We start from the raw sequence: 13,857 nt of genomic DNA on the forward strand, positions 1-13,857 counted from the left end.
ATCATGCCAAACTTTGATTCTTTCTTTGTTGCTACATGGATGCACAGCAGTAGATGCAGTTTCTCTTGCATGCTGTTTTAACCTCGTTTGACACTTGGACACATCCCTTAAAATGTTTTCTACCTAACTTATGCGCAGGTTCTTGTATTGGATGCGAAGGTCTAAGTCAGTGGAGAAAAAGGATTCTCCAGACACTCTGTCCCATTTTCACCCATCTTCTCCAAGAGGCAGTTTCTACACATTCCCTAATGAAGTAATTGTGCCTGGAAACATAGGCAACTTTGGTTTTTTCTTATTACATGAAGGGCTGTTTTTTCCATCGGATTGTTTTCGTGCTGTAGAGTCATCTGGTTCTTTCCAAGGTGAGGACCACCTAAGTTTCCTTAACAGCGTCACAATCTAATTTCAACCGTTCTTTTCAGTGGCCTCCATTGGCTTCCCACACTAGGCAAAACTTTGCTGAATTTAGCACTTCCAAGAAATAAAACCTCTTTGCCTCTTTCATAACCAGTAGCATCCTAGTAAGGGACTAGTAGGAATTTTTGGTGGATAAAGCTCTCCGGCTGTGGAGTCGCTCAGACTTTTTTTCCTTCCACAGTGCTTGGCAGAGAAGAAACGGAGAAACCGTTGGGTCCTCCCCATCGCTGCTGCTGCAGCGCAGTGGGCTCGCTTCGACCCTGGCTTCTTCTTTTAATAAGCAGCCGCGAACCCCCTGAATTAATCTGCATATTCACATGATCGCAAATGACCCGCGGCCGGGGCTCCGGCGGCAGTTCCCCGAGTCCCCTGCGGCCGGCCGGAGCAGCAGGTAGGGGACGGCGGGCGGGCGGGCGCTGGCCAGCCGCCGGGCCGGGAGCCGCGCCACCCCCCCGCCCGCGCCCCCGGCCCACCCCGGGCTGCGCCGCTCACCCGCGCCCGCCGGGCAGGCATGAGCGACGGAGCGGCCGCTCCGCGCCGCGGGTGAGTGCGCGGCGCTCCGCGGGGCGCGCAGGGAGGGGGCGGAGGGCAGGGAGGCGGCGTGGCGGGCAGGCGGGAGGGGGCAGCCCACCCGAACCGAGGGTGACTTTACGGGAAAGCCGCGGGGAGAGCGGAGGGGGGTGCGCGGCTGCGGCAGGGGCGCCCCTTTCCGCGCCCGCGGGGAACCCCCGGCTGTCCGGCCCGGCGAGGAGTCGCGCAGCCGGGTCGCTCGGCGGGGGGCTCGGGGGTGCTGCCTTTCCCCCACGCTTTGCACCGAGGGATGGCTCCAAGGGCACCGGGCTCCCCCTCCCCGGAGGCGCTACCGCAGCCTTTCGGTCGTCCTTGCGTTCGAACACGCGAGGTGCAAAGCCGGGGGGGGAGGTGGGGTGCAGCGGGCTGCAAACCCCTCTCCTCGTCCGCACCCTAAAACGTCGTTTTATTCGCCACTTGCGGTCCTGCGACGAGAGACGTGCGTGCAGAAAGCCCAGCTCCCGCACAGCCCCCGGGCTGCGGCACCGCACTCCCAACCTCCGCTCCCCACCCCCTGCAGATCCACCCGTGTCAGTCCCTCATTCAACAGCGCCGTGGAAAATGAGGCGAAGCGGTGACAAGCAAGCCCTGCCGCCGTGCACTGGGCTCGCAATGACAGCCTGTCGCCCTGCTCCCCCCACGCTGGCAAGCGGGTGCCCGACGTCCATTTGAGCTCCAGCCCGCTGTGCCGGCGCAGGTCGGAGCTACGTGAGCTTGCTGCGGAGATGCCGCTGTAAATAGCCGCCGCACGCACGAAACTTGTGTGTGACAGTAGTGTCGTGTGGAGTGGCTGGCTGCAAGCCCTCATCCAGGCCGTTTGCTCTGCTCCTTGAAATGATAGTAGTTAGAAAAGGAAGGATTTTAAAAATACCGTTTGATTTTTGCACTGGAAGCCTTTGTTACTGTTTACTTTGTCACGGCTTTGAAGCCATAACCATGCCTGCAGCCCTGATGGCAACACGACCTGTAAAAACCCACCTTACATCCTAGCAGACACAGTCCACTCTATAATGTGTAGTCCAGACCAGCGAATTCCAAGCATGACCACAGTTCAGATTTATGTTGACCATAACATGAAAGTGTCTTTCTATTTTTCTGTTGTGTTTTGTATTTATCTGAAGCAACCACAATCAACAACCCCTCCAAAAATTGTTTTGCAACTTTGATGGCCAATCTTAGTTGCTGGGAAGTCCCAGTTTTGGTTGCAGACCTGGCACAGACATCACTGTCTCATCTCAAGCCTTTAAATTAAATGCATGCTGAAAAAATAATGGATGTTGGAGGTGGTGTTGATTTCTAAGTTGCAGATAGCCTTTGGATTTAAATGAAAACCTGTACTCAGGGCTCAAACACAGTATTGAGCTTGTGTTAGAGGATTTTACAGTGGAGAAGGTGGTGTGCAGTTTGAAAGAAAAATTTGGCCATGACAGCTAGGTATTTTGCTGGATGTTGAAATCATAGAAAAATAGGCTGCTTCAGAGAAACATGTCTGCATTAAAAATAGACGTGTAGATCATTAACTATCAAAGTATGGCTGACTATATGTATAGTTCTAATATTTTGATTTTTTTCCACGTAGTGTGCTGTTTTAGACCAACAGAAACTTTATGTTGATAAGCAAGCTTCTCTGTTTGAGTTATGCTTTTGGCTTGCATGCAGCATTTTTGCATTTTCAGGGCTGTAAATAATATTGACTGAACTGATGGGATGTGCTCTCAGCTGGAGAAGCAGTACGAGATCTGCCTTTCATAAGTGGTAGCAGCCTCCTTCTAGACAAGCCCAGCAGCAGTTCAGTAGAAGGTGTGATCTCCTGGATCCTCATCTCCCTCTTGTACTTACATTCACTCTTAATGTGTTCTTTCAAGATGTTCCACAGCTAGAGGGAAGCTAAGTGCACGATTTTGATACCAAATACAAACACCCTTTTCTGCTCACTTCTACAGGATGAAGGAATGTAATTAATTTGGAGATCTCACTGTTCTCTGCATACAGAAAGAGGTGGTCAGGGACACTCAGACATAGGAGTGACCATAGGTCTCTCCCATGCTCCAGAAACCTACATTCCCCCCATAGTGCCCTTGGTGGTTGGAAATTTTGCAGAAGTGTGGAATATAACACCAGGGCTTGCATTTTGCTTAGCAAGCAAAAAATCAGGGAAATCCAGGTTGCATCCCAACTGAGATGGGGGTGAAAGGGTGGATGAGTGCTGCTTCCCTTACCTGTGCACACAGGTTTCTTTTCCATGGGCTCCAGGATATGCTTCATTCCTGTATGAAATGTCACCTGGGACATGCCCTGTGAAAACGAGCTTTTCTCAGGCCACTAAAATGAATTATTAGTGAGGAAATAGTAAGGGCCAGAGGTAAGCCTTTAGGTTTCAGTGAGAATCTGGGCATAGGGTTCAAAGGTAAGGATGACCGAATACCTGTGAGCTTCAGTGTTGGGCGAGGCAATGATTTTGGAGCCATTTTGAACAAAAAGTCTCATCTAGATAGTCATTAACTGACTGTTAATATCAGATCTTACAAAAACATCTTTCTGTTTGTCTCGAGTCCGACCCAAAATCAGAAGATTTTGGAGATGAGTTTATTCTCTTTTGAGTTCTGGCTTCGGTTCTTCTCCAGCAGAGCAAGTCCCACTCATGCCTCTCGGATCACTTCACAAACACTTTTTAACAGCCATTTGCAGGAGATAATGTAATTCTTGCTCTCATTTGAGAGTCTAGAGAACTGACATAGAGTTCAAATGACCTATCCAAAATACACAGTAAATTAGCATAAGAAATGAGACAAGGAAACAAATTATTTGCTCTAGTCACAGGATTAAATTGCCTTTCCCTAACTCACTGCAACTGTTAAGAAATTCATGGACCATTCCTCTTGCAATAACTTGAAAAGGGCGGACATGCCTTTTATGCTTCTTTCTGATGTAAGTGACATTAAATATGCATTGTAGCTCAGTTACCTTAGATAACTGAGCATAAATTCATCCGTCTTCCACTTGAAATTCTGTTCCCAAATGTAGCAGCTGAATATTCTTTCTTTTGTTTTCTACTTTTTGGAGGGGTTGGAGGTTTTTTGCTTTTGTTTTTAGAGAAGAATCTTGTTAGCATTCCTTAGAAACTCATTAAAATGCTTCCCTTTTGGCTTATTCTCCTAATTTATTAATATCACAAATAACTTTTCTTTGGTGACCCACTTTCATAGGTATCTGAACATCTAGCAAAATTGTAACTCATCAGGAAGGCAGTGTAGACTAATAAATACACTCTCCAGACAGAGAAGAAAATCAAGACATTTCTTTCTGTGCCACACAGTTCTACACACCACACATACAGAAATATTGCTCTATTCCACAGCTTACTCGGCACCCTTAGCCCAAAAGAAAGTGCTTTATTGATTGAGTGATGGATTTAAAGTTCGGAATTTAGGATTGCATCTATTCTTCTGGCTGAATTCAATTTTTACTCTACATCCACAGTGAAGAAACTGCTCTTTGCATAAATATAAGTTGAAATATGGGTTTGTGTGAGCGTTCAAACAAACAGACCTTCTCTTACACCTCCCGGGACAACCTCCTAACACTACACTGTTATCAAAACCATTAGGGCTTGACTAAGATACTGCTTTTTATTGAATTATCAAATTTGTTTTGTTGAAAAGTACAGATTTGCTTAGAAAAAGAGGATACCCACAGATTTAATGAATGGTCAACAGGCCACTGTATGTTGAAGGGATGTACAGACTCTAAGTCAGGCAGATGTCAGCTGGTATAGAAGAATACGCTTATTTTCATACTCACTTCAGAAGATACAGAGTTGCTTTCTGTGACCTGAAGCTATACAGACAGACTTATCGCAAGGGGTCGTTAATTACCCCCTGTCCTACAGGCACTCAAAACACTGGTTATGTTTTAAGGACAGTCTGCTCTGAAAGTGCAGTCTGTGGTCGTCCCAGCCTGAGGATACTCAGCATTGCCGCCTTCTCTCTGTCTGGATAGTCTGCTGGATAGCAACCCCCAACAGGAGAGCGTAAGGCTTACTTGGTGACTTCTTATGAAGCTTTGTTTTTCTTTCCAGTAAGTGTGGACGTCTGTGTAAGTGTGAGAGCATCATGGTAGCGTTCAAAGGAGTCTGGACTCAGCCCTTCTGGAAAGCTGTTTCAGCAGAATTTTTGGCCATGCTCATTTTTGTACTCCTCAGCCTGGGCTCCACAATCAACTGGGGTGGAGCAGAGAAGCCCCTGCCTGTAGACATGGTGCTTATCTCCCTCTGCTTTGGACTCAGCATTGCAACCATGGTGCAGTGCTTTGGACACATCAGTGGAGGCCACATTAACCCTGCTGTGACCGTGGCAATGGTCTGCACAAGGAAGATCAGCCTCGCCAAGTCTGTCTTCTACATTCTTGCGCAGTGCCTGGGAGCCATCGTGGGCGCAGGCATCCTTTACCTCGTCACACCACCGAGCGTCGTAGGAGGCCTGGGAGTCACTGCGGTAATCGCTTCTCCTCCAGCTCTTCAACTAGACTTAGAGCCTAAGAACATACAATCAGTGTCACGCAGCATAAAGAGAGCTCAAGTAGAGATTTCAGGAGCTTGCTGGTTTATTTACAACATCTAGACAAGGCTTAAAGCTCTCTTTAGGATAGGTTTATGCAGTGTAATATCTAAAGCTGTTCTTTTTATAGAAGTTCTCTTTCCTAGAACTTCCCCAAATCTGATGACAGCAGGTAATGTTAATTTACATACAAAATTTAAATAATATATGCGTGAAATGCCATTTTTATATGGGCTGGGGAGGGGGAAATTAATTCTATGCCATTATGGTGGGGCCTGAGAAAACATCAACTTAAAATGACATACTTTTGAAATAGATTGTGGCTTAGATTTCAGCTTTGTTCTAAACTAATAAGGAACGCCATCAGTTAGCCCTGTTGCAGGACTTATTATAAATGCACTTGAGCCGCACACTGCTTAATTTTTAATTGAAATTTAAATTAATTAAGTCAGGGCTAATTAATGAATTTATAATTGAATAGTAAATTACAGTGCTCCCAAGAAAAAAAATGGTGAAGGGGAAGTGCAGCATTTGCAAATCCCTGTGTAAAAATAAACTATACTTCTGCAGTCTAACTTTGAAGTTCTTGTTGGATGTTACTGTTAAGCCTTCTGTTCTCAGTCCAGCAGTAATTTTCCATGGCTCTCAAAATAATAAAAAAAATTTAAAATTAAAAAAAAAAAAGGAGGAGAAAAGTGTGGGAGGGGAATCTGTACCTCTAAAAGTTCATTGTTGCTTTTCACTCTGTACCATTTAGAAATAACTGTCATTGAAATACAATTAATGTTTGTGGTGGCTTTCTGATTTACGAAATCACCTTTTCTTCATTTCCGGTGTTTCTTTCCCTTCTTCCAGGTACACGGAGATCTTTCCGCTGGCCATGGACTCCTGGTGGAGTTGATAATTACATTCCAGCTGGTTTTTACTATTTTTGCCAGCTGTGATTCAAAACGAAGTGATGTCACTGGTTCAGTAGCTTTAGCAATTGGATTTTCTGTTGCAATTGGGCATTTATTTGCTGTAAGTTAATGGCTTCTCCTTAAAAAATAGACCCCCTTTCCCTTTATGACTACTTCAGAAGTAAATGGAAACTTCTGTGGCCTTTATAGCTGCTATAGCTGTATAGCTGCTATATTCTGCACGGATCCACACCAAAAACCTTTGGAGTAGCAGGAGGGTCCCCTTGGGTAGGGTGTTGCATGAGAACTTTTCTGCCTGTTTACATGATGACTTTGTTAATTTTGTGGTAAGACTCAGGAGAGTGACAATACCTGCTGTCAAGATGAGAAGCCACACAAAACCAGGGTGTCCCATAGTACAAGGACTAACAGAAATTGATTAACTACCTTCAAGACTTTAATAACAGGTAACATTTTGTCTCTGCCTTAGATCAATTACACTGGTGCCAGTATGAACCCTGCTCGATCATTTGGACCTGCTGTCATCATGGGGAGATGGGAAAACCAATGGGTAACTCTGCCTTCATGAGTCCTTCACCATAGCGACAAACAGCTATCAGGATTTTTCATGCATCATTTGCTTTTAGTTATTTATCCCAGTATGTCCCGTAGAGACCATCACTGAGGAAGGCAGGCGCTGACCTGCCACAGGCTTAGGTATAGTTACACTCCTCGCCTAGGACTGTGGTGCAGTACGCAGCACATTGGAATAGCGTCTTGCTATTCGGGGGCTGTTTTGTGGAGGTAGTAGCTGGGGTAGAAAGAAAACCATACAAAAAGTTCAAAACCAAAAAAAAAAAAAAAAAAAAAAAGCAATCCAGTGAGACTGAAAGAATTGAACTGCTAGAAAGAAAAATCCTCCGAGGCAGATTGCAACCCCCCCGGTCATGCTGGTGAGAAGTTATGGAAGTAATTCTGTCAGCTTCACGTTTCACCTGGTTCTGCAGCAAACTGGGGCAGACATAGAAAATGAGAGCAGGGACCCTCTGTGATCTGGTTCCCCGGGGAGGTTTCCTGCCTCGGTGAATGCCCGGAGTGAGAGATGAAGGGGTTGCAGTCTGGTCTTTGTAGACCAGACCAGATGTTACCTGCTTCAATTTGAAAGCGTCAGCTTAACTAGGAGTATTTGCACAGGAAACAATTTGATAAACAGGTTGTGAATGATGCAGTGATTTTCTATAGCATCCCATTATTAAACTTATTAAAAAGCAATTCACATTTTATAAGGGAGAGATGGATTGCAGCGCAGCCTCACCTAATTATAGACAGGGAAAGCACTTCTAGGGACACTTTCAATGCTAACTGTAAGAGCTGCATATTACAGTGCATTTAAGGATTTTCTTGATTTTTAAAGTATGAAGCCCACATTGCTCCCACTGCAGCTAATAACAGAAATAGCATTGTCTTCAGGCCCTAAGGCTCCAATTCTGCAAACATGATACCATGTGTAACTTTGTTCCCAAGTGTTACCCTACTGAGGCAGATTTACCCAGTTGTCAGTGAATGGCTGTTCATACGAAAAACTGCTGTAGTTTTTCACAAGATTAATTATCCATACTCTGAAGGAGCCTAGAACTTATAACTGAAGCTGTAAACAATAAACAGATGTACCATGGAGAAACTTGTAGGAGAAGCTTAACTACTGTCCCAGTTGCTTGGAAAGATGGCCTTTTCTTTTCCTCCAGAGCAGTGACATTGGCATGCCATTGACAGAAGCCCGTGGGCTTCTGCACCTACTAATGTTACTGATCTGCTGCACGTCTTGCTGAAATAAATAGGTACCCTACAAAGTTGTGTGTGTCGGTTGTATGTACTTACTCAAATTAGATAATCAGGTAGGTGACTGCCTGTTAGATTCTGTGGGATCAGAACCCAAATTTGGATGATTTTGGAAATGTGAGTCTGAAATACTGCAGTAGTATTTGTCTATACACTAGGAAAGATTCTGTTTACTGAAAAGTTCAGTGTCACCCTGGGTGAAAATGCAGAAAGAAAATCAGTTTTCTACATTGGTGTTGATTTCGTGCACCATCTAGCAAACAGTCTATGTATGTTGTCTAAGGTTGGCAACAAGAGATGAAAATTTAGAGGAGGCCTCTTGGAAAGAGATAGATCAGTAAAACTTGACAAAACTATTTCCTTTGAAGATGTGTGCCTGCTTCTTAATCATCTTACCCCTGCTAGTTTAAAACGAAAGCTATGCCAGAGCAACTATATATTGTATTTGCCTACAGAGCTCTATTTGACAAGTCATACATGACTCTACCAGGATCTTTTATGTCTCAAGAAATGCTATAGCTATGGTTGATCCAAATAAGGATGATGAAGAACCTCTACTTTTGTCTTATAGACCAAGTTTTTTAAAAAAATAAGTTAAATCTTCAAATCTTCCATAAAGTGGGGGCAAAAGCTGCTTTCTAGTATCAGGAGGAGGTCGGGCAGCCAGAGAGGATGCCTGCATGTCTGTCGATGGAAGGTGTCCATAGCTTCGCTGCTGCTCTGCCAGTCTGCCCCAGAACATTGTAGACTGAAAACTTTTTCAGGCATCAGGGAAGTAGTAACTGTACCTCACTGACATGTCAACATAGATCCCTCTTCAACGCTGCTCCACGGGGTCCTGGTGATTCCCTAAATACTGGCATGAGAGGAGATTTTAGGGAGAAGACACACCTATGGATGCAAGGTGGTTTAGGTGACTGGATTCAGGGTGACTATTTTTGAAGGGGATGAAATATATGTAAGAGAGACTGAGAGGCAGCAGAAAGAAAAAAAAAGCAACCTAGGACTGATGCCATTAACTACCTAAGAGGCTGCCTTTTGACCTATTTCATATGTGATTTTTAGAGCAGTCACTTAACTGCTGAGCTCCAGGTCACCTTCTGTGAAACCTACGGCAGTTACACTTCTCTGCCTCCTAAACTGGTATGATGGCATATTTCATCCCCATTCATGAAAGCCATGTGGCCTTGCATTTCTGGAGAGTTGGTTCTAACAATTGGGCCAGGGCATTTTGCAGAAACTTTTCTGGGTAAGTCTGTAGTGGTATTCTTTTCTCTGAGACCCTGGCTTGTTTATTTGCGCCAGAGCTTAACACCTGTCTTTTTTTCACCTCTTTTTGCAGGTATATTGGGTGGGACCAATAATAGGAGCAGTCCTTGCTGGTGCTCTTTATGAGTATGTCTATTGCCCAGACGTTGAACTCAAACGCCGTTTTAAAGATGTCTTCAGTAAGGCTACGCAGCCGTCCAAAGGGAAGTACATTGAGGTGGACGATAACAGGAGCCACGTGGAGACAGATGACCTGATCCTGAAATCTGGCATAGTTCATGTGATTGATATCGACAGGGGTGAGGACAAGAAGGGAAGAGATCCATCCAGCGAGGTGTTGTCTTCTGTATGACTAGCAAGAAGCACTGAAAGCAGAGAGCAGCCTGCTAGCACATCCACAGATATCCTTCCACCTATTAAAGAAACAGATCTCCTCTAGACTGAGCATCTACCATTTCTTAAAAGGTATGGTGTGGGAAGCTGCATGGTAGTGGTGTCACCAAACCATACACCTGCTCAGTTGAAAGATTAGGACTTTGCTATAATTAGGATTCCCTGTCTATTATTCCAAATTAAGCGCTGGTCCTAGTATTTTCCTTTCCTTCTTTCTGGTGCAACCCCGAAGTCCAAAAGAGACGAAAGCGTTCTCCTTCAATAAATCAGTCAATAATGAGATAGAGATGTTTAACATTCAGATTGACAGTTAAGACATATCGGGAAATGCCTATAGACATGAAGACCTACTTATCAGATTGTTCTTCTGACACTTAATTGGCTGTTGTCAGCTCCAGTTAGAACATCTTATCCATTTAGTGTCCTCTGCGAGGTTCAGGAAGAGCACCAACAGTATTTAAGAGTTTTATCCACAGTCAAGCAAAGGAGTATGATTTTTAATCGTGTACATCACTATTGCCTTTCAAACTACCTCTGAAAACCTGATACTTTAGTAGGTTAAAAAAAGTAAGAACTCTACCAACCCATCAAATTTCACTTATGTGATTTGCAGTATAAATATACTACCTTCATCCCTTCCCAAGAGTAAACACCCTAAATTGAATGTTGAAGTCTACTGTAATAATGCTGCAAAGCATTTGACCGTACTTCATAGTCCCTTTTGTCATTGTCTATCTGGTGAAACATTCTCCTGGGGTTTGACTATTGACCATTTAGTGTTAGCAGACTCTCAAGTTGTGCAAAGGATATAAAGGCTCTCCTGTTACTCAATAACTCAAGAGATATCAGAAGACAAGAAGGCATATCTGTTTTCAGTGCACTTGTTCAAATACACATCTCTGTGCTAATTTATGTAAACTAAATCTTAAATTACTTACCTACTTTCTTACAAGATGGTTGGAGATATGGGGTTTTTAATTTATTAGTAATGTAGAAGGTTTTTAACATTTAGCTGTATTGAAACACTGGTTGGGAAATATTTTTTTATAATGGATGATAAAAAAATGACTGCTTCTGGCTTTTTGCTGTAACTGATGCCTATTTGAATGGGATCCATGATTGTTCCAGTGTTCATATAGTCTTAATTACACCTCTGGCAAAGGTTTCTTTATCTGTTGTTAGGAAAACATGCAAGCACTTGCAGGGTATTTAGGGAGAAGGGGACATGAGATATGTGCAGTAATGAGTCTTTCCCTCATAGAAGTATTTTGACAGACATAATCACCCTAGAAGAACATTTCTGAAAAGCTGTTACTGACTTACTGCTTTTGTTTCTGATCAGTGGCTTTGAGTTTTACAATATGCAGCTGCAGAGCAGTCAGGAGCATGGTATTATTACTGTAATTATGTAGTTTTTATTTTGAAATTGAAAAGCTACTCCTGCCTATTTAGCAATAAGTGGGGAAAAAAAGCATTACTCCTGACTGTGGACTGTAATAGCCTTGTCTGTTCTTTGACACTCTACATGCAATCTTTATTACAGGGAATTAGATGTTTCTAATGAGATAATAAACCACTGCTACCCTCAAATCTGTGCACTGTGATCCAAGGGCTATTCTACTATCCCGACTTGCAGCACTGTATAGTCCCAGCAAGCCCTGCCATACTCATTTTCCAAGTTTCACTTTTCCTCTCTTAAAGCCTGTTAGTGTGGCACAAGTTCCCTGTATTGAGCGTGAGATTCATGACTCCCTCATGCATTTGCAGCTGGGCCGTGATCTCTCCCTTATTCCACCCAGGCACAGAATGTAGCACACGCAGGTGCAGGACAGGGCTTCCTTGGGTGACCCAACGACAGCCCCACTCTGATGCGTGAGCCCTCCTGCCAGACACGCTCCCCATCACATACCTGTTGCAGCATCACAGCAGGGGCTGCCTGTTAGGTCTGATAGAATGGCTGATGTTTGTCCTTAGCTGTGCCTCCGTGCAGTGACGGCATCAAGGTTCAAGGGTGTCAGCATGGGTAGGGACCTGCAAGGGACAAGGTAAAATTGCCCATAAGAGCTCCTTCCTGCAGCAAGGACTAAATCTGCTGGGGAAGGGCAACACAGGTGTGGTGTTTAGACCCCTGACTATCTCTGCTCAGATGGGTAAATACCTTGCTAAATAGGTTCAATGAGAAGGATCAAAACTTGTGGGGGTATTTTTGGCCTAGGCATTTGTTCTGGCTTTTTTATTTCTTGTTCTTTCTTTTCGTTTTTTTTCTTTTTTTTTTTTTCTTCAGATTCTGCATTTGTTAAAGGGACACTTTCATTAAACCTTTTGCATGGCTTAAACAGATAAAGTAAAGAGTAATACATATAGCAGTGGTGGATTTTTAAGCAAAGGTTTGCATTTTTATATTTAAAGACAGTCCTTAGAAGCTCTTAATTTGTGAATTTTGCATGGTACTGTGTTATTTAAATAAGAAGCTGTGATTTGTTTTATGCTTAAGGGTCCTTTACACAAATGGCTTGATGTGTATTTTCCTCACTCAGCCTGATTCTGCTGCTGAGGTGAGCATAGCGTGAGCACAGCACCACTCACCTCACTTAGGAGGATCTTTTTCCTTGAAACACTCTGTATTAATGAAGTGTGGCAAACCTCAGAACCAGTCCCAGGAGAACTTGTTGCTCAGAGAGTATCGGAGATAAGATACTGAGGCATCTGAAACAATTAGGGAAAAGAAGGGAAGGTAAAATAGAGATCACTAGACATTAAAGGATGTTTCCATGACACTGGCCATTGGTCAGAAAAAGCAAGGTCTACTTCTGCTCCCACAGAACAAGACTCGTGGGGGAGTTTGTTATTGACTGCAATGGAAACGATCCCGAGCTTTTTTGGGGCCTGATGGCTTCTCTCATGGACTTCAACTGTGTTTTTTCAAAAATCAAGAGCCTTTCAGCAAGACACTTAATTCTGGAAGGAGACATGTTCAACTTGAAATTTATTGACCCACTCTAAAGTAAACCTTTAGGAGTAGCCATCGTCACACCCTGCCCCACCACGAGAGATCACCATTCATGTAAGGGAATGTTTTTCTTCAGTATTGCTTAGGATCTGATTTAGCTTTGACATGTAGCGGTATGTGCTTCTCTAAGTTGTTTTGCAGTGGTATCATCGCTGTACAATAGCCACGTTTGGTTAAATAATAGACTTTGTCATGGATTGGAAATATTTGTGCTTTAATATGATTTTAAAATATGTATTTTAATACTGTTTGAGTGGCATTTATGTCCTAAAGATCTTCAGATCTAAACAGTACCTCATAACATAACTTGGTGTCCTCGTAAAGTGTTTTTTGGTTGGGGTGGGAAATGGTAAATGTCCTTTGTTTATGACAGTGGATGGAGATCACAGGAAGTCTGCCAGGCATGTCGTCATTCCAGGGTCCTAAAAAAACACAGATGAGTCTTGCACTCCTCCATGAAGGCACAATTGTTTCCAGTTCTGTATCTGTACCTTAACAAACATATTCAAAGTAGTTAATTACTGGATTTCAGTAAAGAAAGGATGGAAGCTAAGGGTGGTTACACTGAGGCACACAAATACCTTTCAAGTTGCAGGAATGCTGAGGAGTTTGTCACCCAGATTCTGACTATTCTCAGGAGGGAAAAAAAAAAAGAAAAAAGAAAAAAGAAACCCTCCAGCATTTGAGTTGTCGTCAGAACCCTTCTCCTGTTGAATTATTTGGGAGCTGTATCTTTCATTCGTTCCGTGGAAGCAGGAGTGAGAGCCATCTTATTCAGTGTGTAGGCTTATCAGGTGTATATGCATATGAGCTTTTCAAAAATATGTTTTATTTCTGATTGTTACTAATTGCCACAGTATCTGCTTGGAAAGCTAGATGGCCTTCAAATTTCTACCTTTCTAGT

General features: G+C 43.6%; 1 protein-coding gene across 4 annotated transcripts; it reads left to right on the forward strand.

Annotated features, from left to right (window-relative positions):
• The first annotated feature begins 584 nt into the window (after positions 1-584).
• On the forward strand, positions 585-13,624 carry AQP4 (aquaporin 4). Of its 4 annotated transcripts, none has more exons than XM_080382040.1 (5): positions 585-808; positions 5,066-5,480; positions 6,399-6,563; positions 6,933-7,013; positions 9,624-13,624. In XM_080382040.1, exons 1-5 carry the CDS (start codon positions 735-737, stop codon positions 9,900-9,902), a joined length of 1,014 nt encoding a protein of 337 aa, XP_080238166.1. In that variant the 5' UTR covers positions 585-734; the 3' UTR covers positions 9,903-13,624. The 4 variants fall into 4 exon arrangements, with proteins under 4 accessions (XP_080238166.1, XP_080238163.1, XP_080238164.1 ...); XM_080382037.1 differs by lacking the exon at positions 585-808 and adding an exon at positions 813-960; XM_080382038.1 differs by lacking the exons at positions 585-808; positions 6,933-7,013 and adding an exon at positions 813-960.
• The last annotated feature ends 233 nt before the right edge of the window (positions 13,625-13,857 follow it).

The sequence above is a fragment of the Falco punctatus genome (genome assembly GCF_963210335.1).
Source record: "Falco punctatus genome assembly, chromosome: 3".
Taxonomy (NCBI): Eukaryota; Metazoa; Chordata; class Aves; order Falconiformes; family Falconidae; genus Falco; species Falco punctatus.